This window comes from Diabrotica virgifera, chromosome 7 (genome assembly GCF_917563875.1).
Source record: "Diabrotica virgifera virgifera chromosome 7, PGI_DIABVI_V3a".
Lineage (NCBI taxonomy): Eukaryota > Metazoa > Arthropoda > Insecta > Coleoptera > Chrysomelidae > Diabrotica > Diabrotica virgifera.
In genome coordinates, this window is record NC_065449.1 from 8,595,405 (window position 1) to 8,617,300 (window position 21,896).

The following is a 21,896-nucleotide window of genomic DNA, read 5'->3' on the forward strand; positions in this document are numbered from 1 at the left end:
AATATTTCATGTCATTTGTCAAAATAAAAAATTCCTTAACTGCGTTTGCAATACCACTCTTTTACACCCGTCCTCTATTTGTCCTTTATTAAAGTATCCTCTAATAAAGGATCCTTTATTTGCCGGTGGCAATAACTCTCTATTGTGAAATTTAACGATACTTTACTCTTGAGTGAAATTCATATTTTTTGACATACCTCGTATAAAATTCATTAAATTTGATATTTGATGATTGAATCTTAGATTATATACGATGCTGAGTATTTTATAAGGAATAACTTTTTTTTGTAAAACTGATAATAAAAAAGTTATCAATAGGTTCCATGTTACGCAGACATACTGTATAAGAGCTAAAAAAAAATTTTTTTGCTGAACATTTATTATTGTTGAAGTTTATTGTTAAATGTATTTTAGGTAAGTTTTACAGAAAAAAGTTTTGATCACTTTATATAAACATTTTTTTAGCTGGTAATTTTCGGTTTGTGTATTACATTTTTGTTATCTTTCTTAATTTTCTCAAAAAGAAATAGTCTATTTCATTTCTAAAGTAAAATAATACAGTGCATTTTAAAGATTACATCCTTTACAATATTTAAAAAGGCACTTATAAAACTGTAATATATCTGTTCAAACTTGAGTAATACCGTCTTAAAGTGGTGGTAATTCTATAAAACTACGAAGATTTCAAAAATTACATTTTTAAGACGTCATATTATTTGAATTAAATTTTTGAGATTTTTTTTGAATGAAACATCATTTAGTACGATGCTTGAAAGGTAACTTGTCCAAAATTGAGGGTTTTATAAGAAAAATTGTATTAGTTACACATTTTAAATCATTTTTAAACAAAATTCATGTAAGGCTCACTTTCCGCCCCCACCGTACTTGTGCCCATACATTTAATTTCTTTTTATTATAACCATAAGATAGCTTAATTATTTTTCTTTTAGGTTCAATTTGTAAAATTTCATTTGATCCATTAGTTAAAGAATTACATTAAAATAACTCAACCGTGCACTTCGCCGTACGCTAGTTTACAGTGCGCCAATGTTTGTGAGAAGGGTGACTTTAGCGTTATAAATAAAAAATTATAGAAGATACAGATTTAATTTTAGAAAATTCTTTATATAAGTTTTTTTTGTATAATTTTCTGAATTTTTTAATGGTCAAGTCACTTTTGTTCTAAAATTTATATTTTCGGAGTTATTTAAAAAAACATCAAACGTCGTAGTTCATTTGTTTAATAAAAAATGAAGCACCCACTTCTCGAGTAGAACTTTTTGATATGTTGTTTATTAAACATTTCTTAATGAAATTACGAAAAGTTCTACCTTGTTTGATTTTTTCCGAAGTGAAAATCTATATGCACTCCCCTAATAAGGAACTTAGCTCATTTAAACCACAAAGCAGCTCCGTCTTAAGATGCCTTCTTATCATTTCTTTGCGGTCTTCGCAATTCTGCATACGTTGAAATTTGTTTTTTATTACTTTTATAAAAGGTACTGGGTGTTGTTTTCTGGTGTTCCTGTCCAGCTGGATCTTGCTATCGCTGTATACAATTACTTCTCTACAGTGTCCTCCGTTTTGAACTTTTCCTATTTCATTAAATTCTCCTCCTATGTTTCCTATATTGAATTTTAAAGCATTCCTGAAATTTCATTTCACCATTTCAATCTCTTTTTAAGATTTTATTCTGTATCTTCTTCTTATGTGTTTCTAATTTTTTTTTCAGTTTCCGAAGCTTTTGTTTACCTCTTCTTGCCTTTTTCCTCTAGATATCTCTTCATATGATCTTCATATTTTCCTCTTCTGCTTTGAAGTTTCAAGAAATTTTCTTTCTATTATTTCATTATCGCATTTTGTCGTTTATTTTCTTCGTTTAACGTAAGTATCAAATTTTCATTATTTTTTTGTTTATTTTTCTTGCATTGTTTGCATGTAACTTGCTTGTTAATTGTTCAAGCATTGCTGATTCTTATTGGCTTCTAGTTTCCATCTTTATTTCGTTCTCATTGTACACATAGACCACAATTTTATGTTTAAAATGAAGTTCCCTATTAAATTTGTATTACCGCTTTATAATAAAATTTCAATATTAAAAAATGGTTTCAAGTTGTAAAACCGTTAAAATTATTAAAATATGGTTTTGTAAGAATTCAAATATGTCAGGAACTGATGAGTAAATAAAACTGGAGAAACCAATGATCACTTCCAATTCACTCGTAATTCTAATCGCAGTAATAGATATTCTAAATATCCACGTTGAGCGCCAATTTTTAAGATATCCAAAATTTACTTTTAGTATGGTATAGTTAGACCCAAACCCAGACATCTAAAGTGAAAGTTATCCTCCAACACCAAATTGCTATATGGTCCACATAATGTTCAGAAAAAAGTCACACTATTTTGAGCGTCGTTGGGTTTGGGGGGGGGGGGAGAATTTTGCAAATTCGTAGTTTTTTACGTTTTTCCTCAATATTTCTAAAACCAAGCGGTTTAGCATGAACAACCCTCTACACAAAGAAAACAACGAAAAGCCCCCGATGCAAAGTTTACTACCTTTTAAACAATTAGAATAATTGAAATAAAAATATAATAAACAATATTTTAAATCCAAGACTTTTCGTTAATAAACTGCTTTCTGGCTGCATCCCATATCTCCGGATTTTACAATATATAATCACAAGAGACGACGAAAGTAGGAGAAAGCAATAGAGGACGCTTAGGCCACGCATTTACCTTCCCTTCGTCAAGGAAAAGGACCAAAAGACAGTTTCTAAATACTCAAACTGAGTAAAAATGAAAAAGATAAAAAAGATCAAGGCAGGTTTTATTTATATTTGATTCAGAGTTGGACCACCATCTCCATATAGCTATTTCAGCATCCTTATGCCTCATCGGTGAAGCTCAGAAGTCTCAACTCTAAATTGGCAGAATTGTTTGTATTTCCTTCAGAGTTGAGACTTCTGAGCTTCACCGATGAGGCATAAGGATGCTGAAATAGCTATATGGAGATGGTGGTCCAACTCTGAATCAAATATAAACAAAACCTGCCTTGATCTTTTTTATCTTCCTCTACACAAAATTGTTCTACATTAAATTTTAAATAAAAAAGGGCCTATGCATAACCCTTCTAAAATGAACGGTTCCAAAGTTACAGAGGTAGTATAGTATAATTTGTCCAAAAAAAGCCTAACCCAGACATCCAAAGTAAAAGTTTTCCTTTAACACCAAATTGTTCTATATTGTCCACATATTGTTCAGTAAAAAGTTACACCATTTTGAGCGTACGGTTTGGGGGGGAGATGGGGGAGAAGTCGGTAAATTAGTAGTTTTTTTAAGTTTTTCGTCAATATTTCTAAAATTATGCTTTAGCGTAAGGAATGTTCTATAGAAAAATATTCTACATAAAATTTACAACAAAAAGGGTTATATACATAACTATTATAAAATCAACGGTTCCAGAGTTACGGAGGGTGAAATGTGGAGGTTTTCGATACTTTTTATATTTACCGATTTCTCTTCCCTCTCCCCCCCAAACCCGACGCTCAAAATGGTGTGACTTTTTTCTGAACATTATGTGGACCATATAGAACAATTTGGTGTTGGAGGATAACTTTCACTTTGGATGTCTGGGTTTTTGGTATAGTTATATCATAAATATTGCCCAAAAAATATAAAAAGTATCGAAAACTTCGACATTTCACCCTCTGTAACTCTGGAACAGTTGATTTTATAGTAATTATGTATAGAACATATTTTGTTTTAAATTTCATGTAGAACATTTTTGTATATAAAATTGTTTACGCTAAAGCACAGTTTTAGAAATATTGACGAAAAACCTAAAAATACTACTAATTTAACGGCTTCTCTCCCATCTCCCTCCCAAACCGGACGCTCAAAATGGTGTAACTTTTTACTGAACAATATGTGGACCATATAGAACATTTTGGTGTTGGAGGAGAACTTTTACTTTGGATGTTTTGGTTAGGCCTTTTTTTTCGACCAGTTATACTATACTACCTCCGTAACTTTGGAACCATTCATTTTAGAAAGATTATGCATAGGGCCCTTTTTATTTCAAATTTAATGTAAAACAATTTTGCATAGAAGGTTGTTCATGCTAAACCGCATAGTTTTAGAAATATTGGCGAAAAACTTAAAAAACTACGAATTTACCGATTTCTCTCCCCTCTCCCCTCTAAACCCGACGCTTAAAATGGTGTGACTTTTTTCTGGACATTGTGTGGACCATATAGAACAATTTGGTGTTGAAGGATAACTTTCACTTTGGATGTCTGGGTTATGCCATCTTTTGGATCAACTATACTATACTATTTACTGAAATTTTCATTTATTGTTTATGACAAAAAATTTAAAAAAATAATGTGTTTTACAAATTAATCTCTCAGCATTATTCGTGCATCATATCTTACTTCTGTATTGCCTTTAAAGTGATAGAAGCCACTTAGAAATAAAATCCGACATATAAAAAACAATTTATTTACATATAAAAAAATATGGAATATACAAGAATTTTAATTAAATTAATAAAGATTCAGTAGTGTTACTATTTTCATTTTTAATAACATAAACAATTCTGAGAGCGACTAACTTTTAGTATGGTCTGGAAGTCTTAAAGCACCCCTAGGAAAGGACCTTTTCCGTATTTCCGAGCAAAAGGGCGACAAACAAAATCGTATTAATAAAAGTGTACTTTATGGAACGTTGGATACGTCTTTTCGGACACGTTTACCTGAAAAATGAGGTTCATTGAACGTTATTTACGAGTCTCATAACCCAGTAAATATCAAGTTATTAGTGTACGGAAAAGGCCGTAAAGAAAAAAGCGGGCGCTGCGGAAATATAACGTCATATCAGAAATAAATCTGGTAATGTCGACGGTTTGTGCCCTGCACAAATGTGAACGAGTTTGCTGTATTCAATAACTCACTAAAGTACGGAGCCGAAACTAATAAGAAACAAACTCTCTCTATAAATTACAGCTACAATTTTCTACATTGTTTCTAATTTTCTGTTTTTTGACTATAACTTCTACGATGGGTTAATATTTGTAAAACGATGTGGAAATTTCAGTGAAATTTTGTACTAAAACTTAATCGTATTTCTCAAAAAATGCACAACAAAAAAAGTATAACGTTTAAAAAATGACCCCTCTTCATAATCGGTGATTACAGATAATTAAGCGCTATCACAACTATGTAAAGTGTAGAAGGCATACTCGGCTACACTTGCCCATCATTGTCTATGATCGCCTACAATCCGTGAATTGTCAGTTTTTTGTGAACGCTTCAAAGGGAATCTGTCGTTCGACATACTATGACGGACGATTGGGTGGATGTTTGCACAATGTCTGTGGCGATCATTGACGATCACACGATCAGTCACCATCGTCGATAGTGAAAGCAGGCATAATGTAATAACTATTTCTTTCAACGATATAGACAGTTTTTATTGCCTACTTTCAAATCTCGCCCTTGTCGTTAAAAACGTCTGGGTCATTATCTGGTTGTGTAACTACAATATTTTTTTGAATAAGACCTTTCAACGCACATAGTGCTTTTCATTTACTACCCGAGCTTATAAATTATCTGAAGAAAAATACTACATAAATATTTCGAGAGATTAATTAAATTATTCTCGGAAAAGTATTTCCAGACGCTGGCTCAAAATATATAATATTAGTTTAGACGCGCGCACCCTTTTTTTTACACTAAAAAGATTCGTTGATCTCGATTTAGTTTATAGGCGTTCAAAGATAGTTATTGGTAGAAATAAACAAACTCACCCTGCGCTGTGGTTGCTTCTGGTTGTTTTTTCTTATCTGGCCAGATAGGTATCCTTGTGTAGCTGTTTGAGGTAACCTACATACGGTTTGCGAAAAACTGTTTTATAAACACATAGATACGCGCACTATTTTACGCACTTTTGGCTCAGTAAAGCCGGTAGAATTTTTTTGGCGGTAAATTTTTCACGTGGATGACGCGGACCCGTTAATGAGAAGTGTTTTTAGTTATTCACTCCTCGAGATTGAAGAAGAAAGTGATCGATGCAACGTGGTTAAGTCTTTTCGGGAAGGGAGGAACGCTTCGCGCCAGAAAAAATAATACTTATATACGCCGCTAGAGTCTGCGGTTCACTTAGGGGTTATTTTACGAGGGAGCGTCTGAAATTATTATTTTGGACGCTGGTTAAAATTTGTATTTTAACATATTGCCGGGGGGCTCCATGAGCGAGTACGCCTCTGGTTATGTAGTAGTGTTAATAATATAGAAAGTGAAATATAAAAATTGAAACATTCTGAGATACCCTCGTAACAACTAGTGATTTTTTTTTTTAGCTAAGTAACATATTTATTATAATTAGTATCTAACGCATAAAGGATTGAAAATCAATAAAAATTAATGAGTTTACCTAAACGACTAACCTAGAAAGACAAAAAATTAAATAAAAATTACTGAACTAGTAATTGCATGGTAATACTGCAATCTTTCTAATAGCTCGCAAGTAGTCGCCGTTGGCGGAATGAACCCTGACTGTGCGAATGAGATTGTCCCTACCAGGGAGTACCTCGGTCACTTTTGCCAATGGCCAAAGTAGAGGAGGTGTATTGTCGTCTTTTAATAAGACAATATCACCTACTTGTACAGGATTGGTAGGTACCGTCCATTTTGGTCGGTGTTGGAGAAGATTCAAGTAATCCACTTTCCACCGTTGCCAAAAATTCTGTTGGATCCGGCTCACTTGTTGATAAATAGTGAGACGGTTTTGAGGTATATCAGAAAGTGTAGGCTCAGGAGGTGCAGTCAAGCTCTGTCCTACTAAGAAATGACCTGGGGTCAAAGCTGTTAGGTCATTGACGTCATTAGAGAGTTTGGTAATAGGTCTAGAATTAAGGATAGCTTCAACTTGACAGAGAATTGTATAGAATATCTCAAAAGTAAAGTGGGAATTCCCAATCAACCTATATAAATGGTACTTAGCACTCTTGATGCCAACTTCATGTAGTCCGAATTGAGAGGGATTACGAGGAACGCCAAACTTAAATTTAATAAAATTCTGGGTACAGAAGTCTTGAATTTGACGAGTATTATCCTGATTTAGAAAAAATTCATGAAGTTGTTTTAATTGATTACGACCACCGTAGAAGTTGGTCGCGTTGTCTGACCAAATGATGCTGGGAGTTGACCTTCTAGCGATAAACCTCTTGAGGGTAAGAAGAAATGCATCAGCAGACAGTCCAGTGACCAGTTCTAAATGAACACATTTGGTGGTCATACAAATGAAAAAAGCGATATATACTTTATAGAGTTTAGCATTTTTTAAAGGCGAGGCTTTGAAAAGAAAAAATCCACCATAGTCAATGGAGACTCTTTCGAAAGGTCGGCTAGATAAGACACGATCTGGATGAACATCTGCCATTTGTTGAAAATAATTAGGAGTCATGAATCTAAAACAATTGATGCAATTATGAATGACTTTCTTGGTTTGTCGAAGACCATCAAGGGGCCAGTATTTCAATCGTATATGAGATAAAGTGGTTTGTGCGCCTGCGTGGCACAGCTTTTTGTGTTGCTGTTCAATCATCAGAGCAATAATACGATTCTTAGAAGGAAGGAGAATTGGATGCTTTTGTGAATAGCTTATGGAAGCGAAACGTAACCTGCCACCTACTCGTAACAGTTTATCATTTTCATCGATAAAGGGATTCAGGGCTCTGATGGCTTTATTGGAGACAGACAGCCGTTTGGACAATTCATGAATCTCCTTAGTGAAAGAAATGGATTGAATATACTTGAGAACAAGGCAAGTAGAAAATTCAATTTCCTCCACGGAAAGTACATCAGTATCTATAGCAGTGTGATTTGATTTTGCTTTAAGATTGGAAACAAATCTAAGAACATAGGCTAGGGATCTTTGAATTTTTGTGAAAGATGAACAACGATTAAATAAATCATCCAAGGTGTCATTTGACTGAGCAGTAACAGTGACATTTAAGGAAACTTGATTTTTTCTTAATTCAGGTAATTCCCCATTCCATTTTTTAATCTGAAATAGTGAGTAATCGATTTCCGGTTTAATTAGAAATTTCGGACCATGAAGCCACAGATCAGTAAGTTCAGCATTAGAACAAATAGATTTTGCTCTGGAGGGCAGATCCGCTGGATTTTGTTTCGACTCAACGTGGTGAAATTGATAAGATTCACTGAGGGAACGTATCTTTATGACTCGAGACTGTACAAACTGATTGTAGAGAAACTTAGATGTAGTTACCCAGGTCAGGGCTATTGTACTGTCCGAGAAGAGATGAGTTTCAGAAATTTTTAAATCTTTCTGTAAGATACCTTGTGAGCGGTGAGTTAACTGGATTCCTAATAGAATGGCGGACAGCTCTAATCTTGGGATAGTTAGTTTGTTTTTTAGGGGAGCGATTTTTGTCTTGGATGTGACAAGTCTCACCGAGACGGTAGAGTCGTCATAAGTGACTCGGAGATACACGCAGGCAGCGTAGATGTCCTGAGAAGCATCACAGAAGGTAATAAGCTGAGTTAAGATAACCTTTTTATCTAGGACTAAGCATCTAGGAAATTTTGTTAGATTTATGGATTGGAATTTCGTTAGAAGAGATTGCCAATCAGAAAGAATTTTATCATTGGTAATGGGGGTGTCCCAATCTAGTGACAATGACCAAATCCTTTGCAACAGAAGTTTTGAATATACAAGAGTTGGTGAAAGAAGCCCTAAAGGGTCGAATAAACGAGAGACATAACTAAGAATTTTTCTCTTAGTAATTGGCGATGTTACCTCGCATACAGGAGGCTTGAATGAAAAAGTATCCTGATCAGGTGACCAAATAATACCTAATATCTTGTCTGAGGAACCAGCCAGGCTTAACTTAATTTCTGGAGTTGGAATCAACTTATGTTTTTTAAGAAATTCTGGATGGTTCGAGCTTAATTTATGGAGCTGAAAGCCGTGCTTACTCAACAAGGAACTTAACTGAAAGTGGAGAGTCTCAATTTCTTCTAAATTGTTACCACCAGATAGTACATCGTCCATATAGGTAGAGTTGAGCAAGGTTTTTGCCGCAGATGGATGTGAAATTGCATGAGTATCAGCAATGTGTTTTAATACACGAGTGGCTAAGAAAGGGGACGAGGATAAACCAAAGGGTAATCGGTTGAAACGAAAACACTGAAGTTTGTCATCCTGTTTATCCCTCCATAGAAAGTTGAGAAGGAAAGTTTCTTGTTCATTTATGGAAATTTGCAGAAACATATGCTTAATGTCAGCTGCTAGTATATACGTGTAGTGGCGAAAAGTGATTAAGATATCAAAAAGTTCTGGTTGCACCGTGAAGCCTTTATCTAGAACCTGATTTAAACAAATACCTGATGTGGACTTGTTGTTGGGATCAAAGACAATTCTCACGGGAGTGGTGGAGCTTGTTTTTATTATAGGAAAGTGAGGCAGAAAATAATTGAATTTTCCGTCAAAATTTCTTACTTGAAGAGGAACGTCTGAGACTAAACCTTGAGAATGGTAATCTTGAATAATTTTAGAATAGCTTTGCAACAGGACAGGGTCTGAATGCAATTTTTTCTCCAAATGAAAGAATCGTTTTTTAGCTGTGATAAAGGAATTTCCCATGTGTAGGTCATCAACAGAGTGTTTTAAGTTTAGATTAACTTGATATCGACCTGAAGGCAAAATCTTAACAGTATTCAGAAAAAGTAATTCAGATGGATGATTTTCAACAGATTCAGAAATGGGAGGGTTGACTTCTTCGGATTCCCAGAATTTTTGAACAATCTGAGAGAGATTTTCATCAGCGGTTTGAGATTCAGGCGATTCTGGAGTAGAAGACAGTGTCGTACATGTAACCAAATTATTTACATATTGAGAGGTACCATGCTTGCTTTTTATACAATTTTCAGGAATGCGGCCAGAGATGATAAAACCGAATGTAGTGTTCTGCAGAATTGGTAGACCAGTACCTAAACGAATAATTTGACCGAGTATAATATCTCCATAGTAATCAGCACCGAGTAAAATATCAATGTCTGAAGTGATATGGAATTGAGAGTCAGCTAGTTCCATTTCTTGTGGAATTTTTAGTTTGTTGGCCATAATTGGCAATTGTGGCAGACAGTTTGTAATTTTAGGTAGAATGGAACAAGAAATGTCCAACCTTGAATCATTTGTGGAAGAATAGATAGTCAGATTAGCGGTTGATTTGGAAACCGAGACAGTTTGATTTACTCCGGTGATCTGTAACTGCTTGTTAAAGGTGGGAGTGCTTAGCTGATTAATAAGATTTTGTGTAACAAATGTAACTTGACTTGCTTGATCGAGAAGCGCCTTTACATAAATTCTTTTCCCACTGGGGGCAAGGAGGTATACCTGTATGGTACTTAGAAGGACAACAGGTGTGTTGACCGTATTAGCTGACAACACGTGTGACATAGAAGATTGAGATGGGTGCGTGTTGTCTCTATCCTGATTTTGTGAAGAAGAAGGTCTATTATTTGAATTAGTTAGTTCATTGTACGTGTTTGGATTTATTGGATCACGTTGGGGAGAAGAAGAATTTTTTCTCATATCAAAATGTAAATAGCTATGGTGCTTGCCACCGCAGTGGGAACAAGTTGTCTTACTTAGACATTTTGGAACGGAATGACTTGAACCAAGGCAGTTATAACAGAGATCATGTTGTTTGACGAACATGCTCTTGGCTCGTGGTGTGAGTTCTTTGAAATCCCTACAGATGTAGATGGAATGGTTACCTTTACAGTAGGGGCATAGTCTAGACTTAGAATTATTGAAGGAGTTCGTTTGTTGGTTGTCGTGTTGGTTATTAGTGGTGTGATATGAATGTCTTACTTCCTTGGAAGTTTGTGATTTGTAATTATTTTGGGACTTGGACGAAGAAGAAGATTGCAGATTTTCCAAATGGTTGGCTCTGATATTTATATTTGCTAGAAACTTTGAAAACTCTATGACCTTGTCAGCATCAGGGGCAAATTCCATTGAACGCAATGTGGCTTGGTCAAGCTTCTGTGAAGTAATGTGAATTAGGATTAAATTTAATAATTCATCGGATGTCTTATTGAGATTAAGCAAAGCCTTGTAGCTATTTGAAACAGAAATATGAAATTCTCTTAACTGGGAGGAATTGGCATGATTGTTCAAGGGTTTAGCTTCAACAATGCCTGAAATTAGATCTCTAATAAGAATGCGATCATTAGTATATCGAGCTTTCAGGGTATCTAAGGCGATGGTATAATTAGTCTCAATCAATGGAATATTTTCTATTAAGCGGTAAGCATCGTCCCTGAGTAGATTTCTTAAGTAAATAAATTTTTCGATGTTAGTGAGGGTTTCATCTTGATCAATGATGCTGAGAAAGGTTTGGTAGAAGAATTGAAACTCACTTAATTTTCCGGAAAAATTATTGATACGAAGTTCCGGGAGCTTGACAGTTCTCTGTTTGGTGGTGGCATTTTGAGTAATTTGACTAGAAGGAGACGGGACATTGGGATTTGGGACACTAGATATTTCAGATGTTGTAGAACTTGTAGGTGGAGTTAGGAGGCTTTCGAGTTTTTCCTCAAGTAAAGAAATGCATTTATAATATTTTTTTACTATCGGATCTACGTCTTCAGTAGTAGCTAGCTCTGCAGCGAGAAGATTAGTTGCGTCATTATAGGTACGAAAAGCATCTCTGAGTTGACAAAGTATTTCCTTAATCATATATTTAGTTAGAGAAGCTAAGTCAGTTTCTACACTACTACATAATCTAGTTAAATCTAATTTACTGGCAGTTTTGGACCTCGTTAATTTGTTAATTTGTCCCTGTTCCATTGTGATAATTTATTTTAATTGGTAATCGATAATAAATGTTTAATAAAAAAAAAAAAAATTATTTAAAGATATATTAAAGTCTTTTTTGTAAAAATGTGTAAAAATTATCAAACGCACCCCCGTATGTCAGTGGAAAATTCTTTAGCGTTGTTAGAGCAAAGTGATTTGTACGTGTTGTGACGTAGGTGGTTTCTTCGTAGTACCACCGCGACCGATGGAATATTCCGTTAAGTCGTAGGGAAAGAATAGAAAACGAAAATACCGTTATAAGATGGCGCGCGGCGAGATTTTGCAAATGAAAAGAATTTTTTCTTTTTTACAGAAATTAGAAATGGCTAATTATCCGGCTAGTAACGAAGGACCACTAGATACTTATGAAGAAAAATACTACATAAATATTTCGAGAGATTAATTAAATTATTCTCGGAAAAGTATTTCCAGACGCTGGCTCAAAATATATAATATTAGTTTAGACGCGCGCACCCTTTTTTTTACACTAAAAAGATTCGTTGATCTCGATTTAGTTTATAGGCGTTCAAAGATAGTTATTGGTAGAAATAAACAAACTCACCCTGCGCTGTGGTTGCTTCTGGTTGTTTTTTCTTATCTGGCCAGATAGGTATCCTTGTGTAGCTGTTTGAGGTAACCTACATACGGTTTGCGAAAAACTGTTTTATAAACACATAGATACGCGCACTATTTTACGCACTTTTGGCTCAGTAAAGCCGGTAGAATTTTTTTGGCGGTAAATTTTTCACGTGGATGACGCGGACCCGTTAATGAGAAGTGTTTTTAGTTATTCACTCCTCGAGATTGAAGAAGAAAGTGATCGATGCAACGTGGTTAAGTCTTTTCGGGAAGGGAGGAACGCTTCGCGCCAGAAAAAATAATACTTATATACGCCGCTAGAGTCTGCGGTTCACTTAGGGGTTATTTTACGAGGGAGCGTCTGAAATTATTATTTTGGACGCTGGTTAAAATTTGTATTTTAACATTATCAAACGCTAATTATTCGACTGCATGTCTTAGTTTGTCGCCAAGATGGGTGGTGATGTAAATTGTTTTTAAGTTTTTGAGTAGTGAGAATCAAAAACACATGCGTTGGGTTTTTCGGCACGCCAAGCCCTTATAAATTCAAACCACATATAGTTTTTCTGCGGTAGACATTCTTCAAGGTCCCTGTCTTTTCTACCTGTTTTGTCTACTTGAAAAACAGAAAGGTTAGTGCCTTGCCACGTTTTTTTTTTTCGAGATTTGGTCAACTTTTATTTATTAGGTGGCATTATATTTCTTAGTCCTTAAAACTTTTGTTTAAAGCTGTACTCAACTGCATTATTTCCAAAGGTTTTTATATCATTAACTTGCGTGTGCTTGTCCTAGTTAGGTGTGAGTACTGTGTAGTACTTATGCCCTGTAGCCATTTGCTTTCTAGTATATAGACAATTTTATTGCCTACGCACTATAAGTATCTTCTCAGAATTGATTTTGTCTTAATGTACCTAATTCTGTAAAAGTACATGAAATCCATCTCGTCAAATAAGCGCAGCTGTAGTCCTTAGTTTAAGCCCTCATTAAGAATGTTTATATTGCTGTTTGATTATTAATTCGTCTGGCTAAAGTTATAGATAATCCTAAACTCCAATTTTATTTCATTCTCTGAGTTTTTCGCCAATATGGCACACGACATTACGTAACTAATGCAGTTATAGAGTTTTCTTAGTGAAAAAACTCACAAACTGTGGTAAGTTTAAATTATTTCTTAATAATTTAAATATGAATTTTTCTGAAATCTTTCAGACAGATTTTTCCTTCTTTATAGGATTTCTTTTGATAGTCCTTTCGATCTCTGGTCCTGCATAGTTATTTCGTACCACTACATACCTGAAGGTTAGTATGCCCTTTTGTCGAACTCTCATTGCCCACCCGTATTTTATGATATATTATGGTCTTCATAATTCTTCGACTTTTAAAGTATCTTGTGTTTATTGAGCTATTAGTATCTAATTCGTTCCTACTAATTCCAATCATTGAAGTAGTTATGTTTTTTTGAGAATTTTATTGAGAATTTTAATTTAAATTTACGAGAAGTTACAGAAGAATATAATGTTTTGGAAATTTACACACCTTACTTATTGTCACAAGAATGTTATGTCATTCTTTTTCTGTAATATGTATAATATAAACGAAACCGAAAAGCTTTGAATCGTTTACAGGTTGTAGCCCCTATTGATTAATTTTTGAGGGTTAAACATTGATTTATTTACGTTTTGAATATTTATTTATTTTTTATTATTCAAAGAATTTTGATGTTGGTATGTGTCTATATTTTTAAAGTATTGTGTAAACACATTTTTTAAGTATGTTATTTTTTTGAGTAATGATTTGAGATAAGGATAATTATGGTCCTGACTTTCTATTTTTAGCCCGTATGACTTTTCTGCCTTATAGGATCACGTCTTCTCTTTTCTTTTGATGACATTTCGATGTTCTTCATAAAAATTTTACCATTTTTCCTTTTATTTGTTTCAACGTCAAAGCTATTTTGTTTATCGTGTAGCAATAAGGTATAAGTAAATCTACGAAGGTATAATATCAACCAAAATGGTTTTTAGAAAGATCCATATAGATTATTTATGCACTCTTTTATCGTGGTGAACTCTATAAGCTAAAAAGTCGAAGAAATATAGTTTATATCCCATTGCCGTGAAAACACAACCAAAGAAAGACATAAAAACGTCATAAAGAAACTATAGCTTCCGAATTTGAGACTACAGAACTCACCGAAAAGCAGAAAAGTGAAAAATCTACAAGTAGGGCAGCCAAAACTTTATTCATAAAACGTTATATATTCAAATTCATAGGTGAGGTGACGCGATACCGAATTATATGTTAAAATATGCCCTTCTCGCGTTGAACCAAAAAAAATGTTGGAATCGAGAGTTATGGCTGCGAAATGAAAATCTCGGGAAATAAATCATCCTTCAGTTAACGCCTTTTTATACCAGCTATCAGATTTGCAAGAGGACACTGATGGAATAACCGGCTTTTTTGCTTTTAGCGGACATTTTTTAAACGAGGTTTTTCATTCGAACGGCAAATCTTTTTCGTCTTCACATCATTGATGATTTTATTTAAAATTTTCTGTACAGAGTGTTAAGAAACAGTTCTATCATTTTTAAAATAAATTTGCAGTATGCTATTTAATCTTATATTCATCTTTTAGAGAAAAAATTTAAAATCTATACGGAAGCTGTTAGTCGCTGTTCTGTTAACAGCGACTTTAACAAATAGTTTTAAACATCTATCTACAAATAATGTGGACACAAACCTATTATGTTGGATGAAGCCTAAAAAGAATCCTTCGCAGAATGTACATTAATTTTTTTTTTTTTTTTTTGAAAATAGGGTACTAACTCAAAAATCTATCTTTCGATATATAAAACGATGTCGGAATTCCATTTTAGCAAATAAGGCGTACATAATTTTATGGGTGTCAACGCTCAAAAACCTGTGAGTACTTAAAACTGCAGAAACCTATAATTATTTCCAATTCATTCCAATTATAAACGCAGTACTAGATATTCTAAGGCCCCATGTTTTGCGCCAGTTGTTAAAATAACCAAAATTTACTTCACTGAAATTTTCATTAATTGTTTATCACAGAAAAGTTTAACAAATTCAATCAACTTTACAACTTAATCTCCCAGGTTTATTCGTTCTTCATAATTGAGTTCAGTATTGCCTGTATTCTGATTTCTGATTTCCTAGAACATCAAGAAAAAGCAGAACTATCGTGACTTAAAAATGAAAGCGCATCGTACCTTGATGAGACTTGAGTTAGCTCAGACATACAGTCGCTAAAGATTGGCAAGATACAACAGTAGCAAATGCAGAAATTCCTTTGATGAAGGATTATCGACAAGATTGCGAGCACCGTCAGGTACGAGCCAGCGTCTAATTGTCAGTGATACTGGTTTTCTGCAAAATGGTGCCTTGGTTTTTGTATCGACTAATACCGGAGAATATCATGTGACATGATGCTTCAAGAAACGGTTCGAAAATATTTTTCAGCGTGTAGATAGCAACTCTCTCATAGTATTGAATAATACATCTTGTGTCATGCGTCTTGTTGAAAGCACGCCAACGATGACTGATAGAAAATTCGTCATTGTAGATCTGGCTACGAGAAAAATGTATTTTATTTACAGAGAATATGGTCATGATCAAAGCAGAACTAATATCAAAAAGCAGAGTGGAAGATATCGTCAATATGCTGTTGATTCAATGGCTAGACCTCATTGCTTTTTAACTGTCTAATTTTTTCTCGTTATTATTTGCTGAGCGTATCATTTTAGATGTCGTATTTTGTTCCCAGAATTCTTTATGTATTATTTTAAAATGTATCATGAAATTATTGAACAAATTTCTTTCAGCAAGGTAGGATACGAAATTGAATAATTAACTCGATAGGGCCAATATTTGTCTATCAATTAAAAGCAAACAATCAACTATTTGTACGGTTTTTCCTTGTTGATATTGCGATTTAAAATTCAATTTTGTCCTCATAAAAAATGCAGAACTCAAATAAAAACCGAAATCACTATAATGCTAGCAAATGTGTACATATTAGTTAATATACACTGAAATCCGTGGTGTCATATTCTATTCAGTTTGAATGAAAAGCACACTTCGTTTGGGATTCAGCGAACGGCGGTCGAGAAATATCAAGTATTAATTGAATTGTATATTGTTAAATTGAATGCATTCGTTGATGGGGAATCGATGCTGCACACCCGTACACGCCAGTTTCCAACATCAACTATTAATTAAAATGGTAATCGAACACATAAACGCTGACAGCTGACAACGTAGGTGGCGATTTTTTAGCTAAAAGTTAAATTTTGGACTCGGACACAACAGAGATTTATTTATTTTGATGAAACAGCTAATTTTGTTTGATTTATGTCAACATTTTAACGTGTTTTGGTTCTTTTTGTATTGGAAAACTAGCAAAACTGGTCCTTCGAGCCGGATATTAATGGAGAGCTACATATTCTTCTTTTTCTTTGAGTAACTCTTTTTAAGAGTCTTCATCTTCTTCCTTTTTCACAGTTCTAACTTTACTGCCATTTACCACGCGTAGGGAAACATGTCCGGCTGTATACTTAAACGGTAAAGGAATCCCACAAGGGGATGAAGTCAAATATCTAGGTATGTACTTGGGCAGAAGATTAAACTGGAGGAAGCATATATTTACTAAGCGAAAACAACTGGGTCATAAGTTAAGAACCATATATTGGCTGTTGGGCAAAAAATCAAAACTATCAACTGAAAATAAAATATTAATCTACAAATCCATCCCAGTGTGAACTTATGGGATAGAATTATGGGGAACCGCCGCACATTCCAATATTGAAATCATACAAAGATTTCAGTCCAAAATATTGAGATAAATACTAGGAGTTCCATGGTTCATAACCAATGAAGGCATCCATCGGGACGCCGGACTACCATACGTCAAAGATGACATCAAAAAGTGCGCGAAAAAACATACAGGGAAACTTAAAGTGCATCCAAACGTGTTAGCAAAAAAATTAGTGAATAAAGCGCGTACTGTTCGTAGGTTAAAACGAAAAGTTCCGTTAGAGTTAAGTGAACAATAGGTACTAAATTAATGTGTATAAGTTTATGTCAGAAATAGTCAGTGTTGTAGGCTAAGTTTTAAAAAAAGGGGTGCATCACTGGATGCCTTCCTACATATCATTCCTAACTATTGTCAATCCTATTACTTATTGTCTGTTATCTACCTAAACATTTAGATTTAGATTGTATGGATAGATTGTAATAAATGTGGGGTTATTAAAAAAAAATTTTACTGTGCCCACCAGAGACCAGGGTAGCTGATTCGTATTCGAGGGCTGCGGACAAATCATCGACCAACGTCTTGTGACGAGCTAATCGCAGTGGTCTCTGCATTTTATGATCACGAAGACCATCAATAAATGTTTGAACAGCCAACTTTTCCATAATATCTTCGAGAGCTGTTGGATAAGCATATCATACTATTCTGGCAATATCTACTTCATATTCTTGAAGAGCTTCATCTCTCTTTTATTTTCGATTTTTAAACTGCGATTTAAAGAGACATCCTCCAAATGTTCGTGACCATATCTCAGATTTAGTCTCTCCTTAAGGGGATGGGTACGAATTTTCGACTTCAATGCTATTTAAATTGGATTCATTTTTTTGGAATCCTGAGAAAACTAATAAGTATTTTTGAAAAATTTAAACGCAGAATGAAAGATTACGTTATTACCGAGGGCCGAAAGTCCCTAAAAACTTCTATAATGTTTATTTTAATAAGTTACAGGGGTGAAAAACTAAGAGAAAATTGAGTGTGATTTTTAATTTCAAATATCTCATTCAAAAGAAATCTTTTATTCATTCTAAGGGACTTTCGGCCCTCGGTAATAAATTAATCTTTCATTCCGCATTTAAATTTTTTTAAAATACTTATTAGTTTTCTCAGGATTCGAAAAAAATAATTACATTTAAAATACATTGAAAATTTTGACAGGCGTCAAAATGTTCCATTCCTCTTAAGCTGTTCGAAATTATCTGTCTCCTCTAGGGCTATGGATTGAAGAACATTCAAAGCATCTCCTCAAAGAGCAATAGTCAGATTTACAGCCTTTTCTTTTTTGGACCATCCGTTCGCTCTTTCAGCTGACTCGAACTGTTTCATATAGTTGTTTCATGAAGATTTTCCGTTGAAAGTTGGAACTTTAACGTGAGCAGAACCTCCACTCTATCCTGTTTCCCCATCTTCTTTTCTATCTTTTTCATCTCTTCTTTGAAAGTGAAAATATCGGCAACAACTCGAAATATCGAGTATTAATTTGTAACACTTGGGGTACTTACTATAGGGGTTGGGGCTAATGACTATAAACAGATATGGGCTACAAAAGAGATAAAGTAAGCACCTCACTGTTATGATGCGAAGACGGTTACTCGTGTTTTCGTAGGAGAGCGATGGGTCATGGACGTTCTAGGGGGTTAAAGGAATAGGAGTACTAACTACTGAAAATAAGACAAGAGATCGACAACATTTTGTAATTAATTATAAGTACTTTGAATTAAAAATTAAGACAACAGAAAACAAAACTGAGAAATTGAAAATGGTTATTCATTTTTTATGAAAATTAAGAGTTTTGTAGTAACAAAACTGTACTGCGCTGAAGTGACCTCTTGTGGGTGTTAGATTCGACGATCGTTCCCTCTTTTTTGTCCGACAAAAATAATTATTTTTTTCAACGTATAATCTTATCTGATTATACAGGGTGAGTCACCACTAACGAGACGGAAAATTGCAGCGAAATGGTAAAGATTTGAAAAAAAAATTAAATTAGTAGTTGTAAGTTGATAAAGTCTACATTTTAAAATTATTTTGAAATATACAGGGTGTCCCAATAAATGGCGGCGTATCAAAATTATATTTTTTTTCTTATTGAATACCCTGTATTTAATTGTCTGCAAAAAATAAGGTATAGTTTCATAAGGCTTCCCTATACCTATGTACAGAGTGTTCTGAGTTGTGTTGACTTATCTTAAAATGTAAAGTTTTAAAAGAAGGCTTATTCTCAAGTTATTTAATAAATTATAAAAAAATTACTTTTACACCTAAATATTTGGATATTGGTTGAATGTATTTCATGATTAATTATTACACATTTATTTACAATGTGTCATATGATTCTTATTTTAAATGGAATACCATGTATATTAATAAATAATTATACTAAACAAATTTACCTCTTTCGAATGGTATATGGATGTCCTATATCTAGGTCTCATAGTTTTTGCGTAATTTGCAATTTTTAAAATTCTTAATCTGTAAATCGATTTTAAAACAAAAGATGTAGTTAATTAATGGCATTGTATGACATTGTCATTTTATGACAGTACGGTCTGGAAATTATTTTATAATTAATGTATTTCATGATTGGTTAATACACATTTATTTACAGGGTGTTCAAGATTTACAATTTCATGATTGGATCATTTATGATGTTATCATCATATGATGCTTATTTTAAATAAAACACCATGTATATTAATAAATTATTATACTAAACACAGGTTCCTCTTTTGAATGATATAGGGATTGTTCTATAACTAGGAGTCATAGTTTTTGCGTAATTTACAATTTTTTTAAACGGTAAATTGATTTTAAAAGCAATATTTATGGTCACTCTCGATTTTTAAACTGTACGAAATAAATTTTTGTTTACTGTATCATAATGAAATTAAAATTATGTCTATTTACTAGACCATTATTATGAAAAGTAGGTAGATTCGTTTGTATACAATACATTTTAAAAAAAATTAGGATCTTCTCCAAAGTCTAAAGTCCATAAACGATAAGTTAAATATTTATCATAATCCTGTTCGGTCTTACCGCTTGTACATATGCAGGCGGTTTGCCAATGTCGACGCTGCGGTTTACCTGTTTTTCTCCTATTTTACTTGATCTCACCCTAATGCCGCCTTTGAAGTCACCTAGAAAAACAGGGGGGAAACAGGTAAACCGCGGCGTCGACGTTGGCAAACCGCCCTATATAAACAAGGCCTAATACTGGTGTAGTTGAGTTTTATACGGATAATAGTGGTTTCTCTTAATTATTCTAACATTCGTTTGACTGATTTACAATTCACCCGAAATTTTTTCTTTACTAGTATTTGAGTTTTCCGTAACAGAAAGCAGGACATCAAGTTCCTTGACGTCATCACAAATAACTGGTTTATTTTTATTTAACTCTCCGTATGCAACATTACCAGTAGCACGGAATCTATGGAAATCTCTCAAAAACGTCCTTTTTGGGTGTCTTCTTTCAGGACACTTTTGAGCACAAACTTTAGAAGGTAAGATACAATATTTTGCAAACACTCCCCAATGCATAGTACCATGTCTACTCTTTCGTAGATAACGTGATTATTCATTTTTAGGAACAATTAAATTTGAATATCATACACGGATGTTTATGATACCAGACCGTACTGTCATAAAATGACGATGTCATACAATGAGATACATCTTTTGTTTTAAAATCGATTTACAGATTAAGAATTTAAATAATTGTAAATTACGCAAAAACTATTTGACCTAGGTATAGGACATCCATATACCATTCGAAAGAGGTGACATCGATTAGTATAATGGTTTATTAATATACATGGTGTTCCATTTAAAATAAGCATCATATGACATATTGAATAATCCAATAAAGAGACTGTAAATGTTGAACACCCTGTAAATAAATGTGTAATAATCAATCATGGAATACATTCAGCAAATATCCAACTATTTAGATGTAAAAGTATTTTTTTTTATAATTGCTTAAATAACTTGAGAATAAGCTTTCTTTTAAAACTTTACATTTTAAGAAAAGTCAACATAACTCTGTACATAGGTATAGGGAAGCCTTATGAAACTATACCTTATTTTTTGCGGACAAATAAAAATGCAATAAAATACAGGGTGTTCTATAAGAAAAAATATAACTTTGATACGGCGCCATTTATTGGGACCCCGTATATTTCAAGGTAATTTTAAAATGTAGCTTTTATCAGCTTACAAACTACTAATTTAAAAATTTTTTCAAATCTTTTACCATTTCGCTGTAATCTTCCGTCCCGTTAGAGGTGACTCACCCTGTATATATCGAATTATAGATTTGCAATAACAAAACCTAACCGCGCTAGAGCTACAGGTTTAGGCATGGAGCGTGCGGAAACACGTCCAATCTGCACCCTGAAAATTTTCAGAAAATGGTAGACTCGCTTAGACAAAGTAGTTAAAACCATTTTTAAGACTTTTGTAATCATTTTCAAAAAAGGACGGTGTACTGGGACTAAAATGACAAAAACATTTTTTGACTGAGTACATGCCCACTTAATCACCCGCGCTTAAATATAAATTGTTCCGCTGGTTCGGCTCGAGAATAAAAAAT

The 21,896-nt window shown here is 33.8% G+C and overlaps 1 protein-coding gene across 1 annotated transcript; it reads right to left on the reverse strand.

Moving 5' to 3' along the window:
• Positions 1-1,359: 1,359 nt before the first annotated feature.
• On the reverse strand, positions 1,360-11,886 carry LOC114340096 (uncharacterized). Its single transcript, XM_028290828.2, has 3 exons — positions 11,457-11,886; positions 7,817-9,875; positions 1,360-1,648 (listed from the first exon to the last, which is right to left on the reverse strand). The coding sequence occupies exons 1-3, from the start codon at positions 11,884-11,886 to the stop codon at positions 1,360-1,362; spliced, it is 2,778 nt and encodes a 925-aa protein (XP_028146629.2).
• Between the last annotated feature and the right edge of the window lie 10,010 nt (positions 11,887-21,896).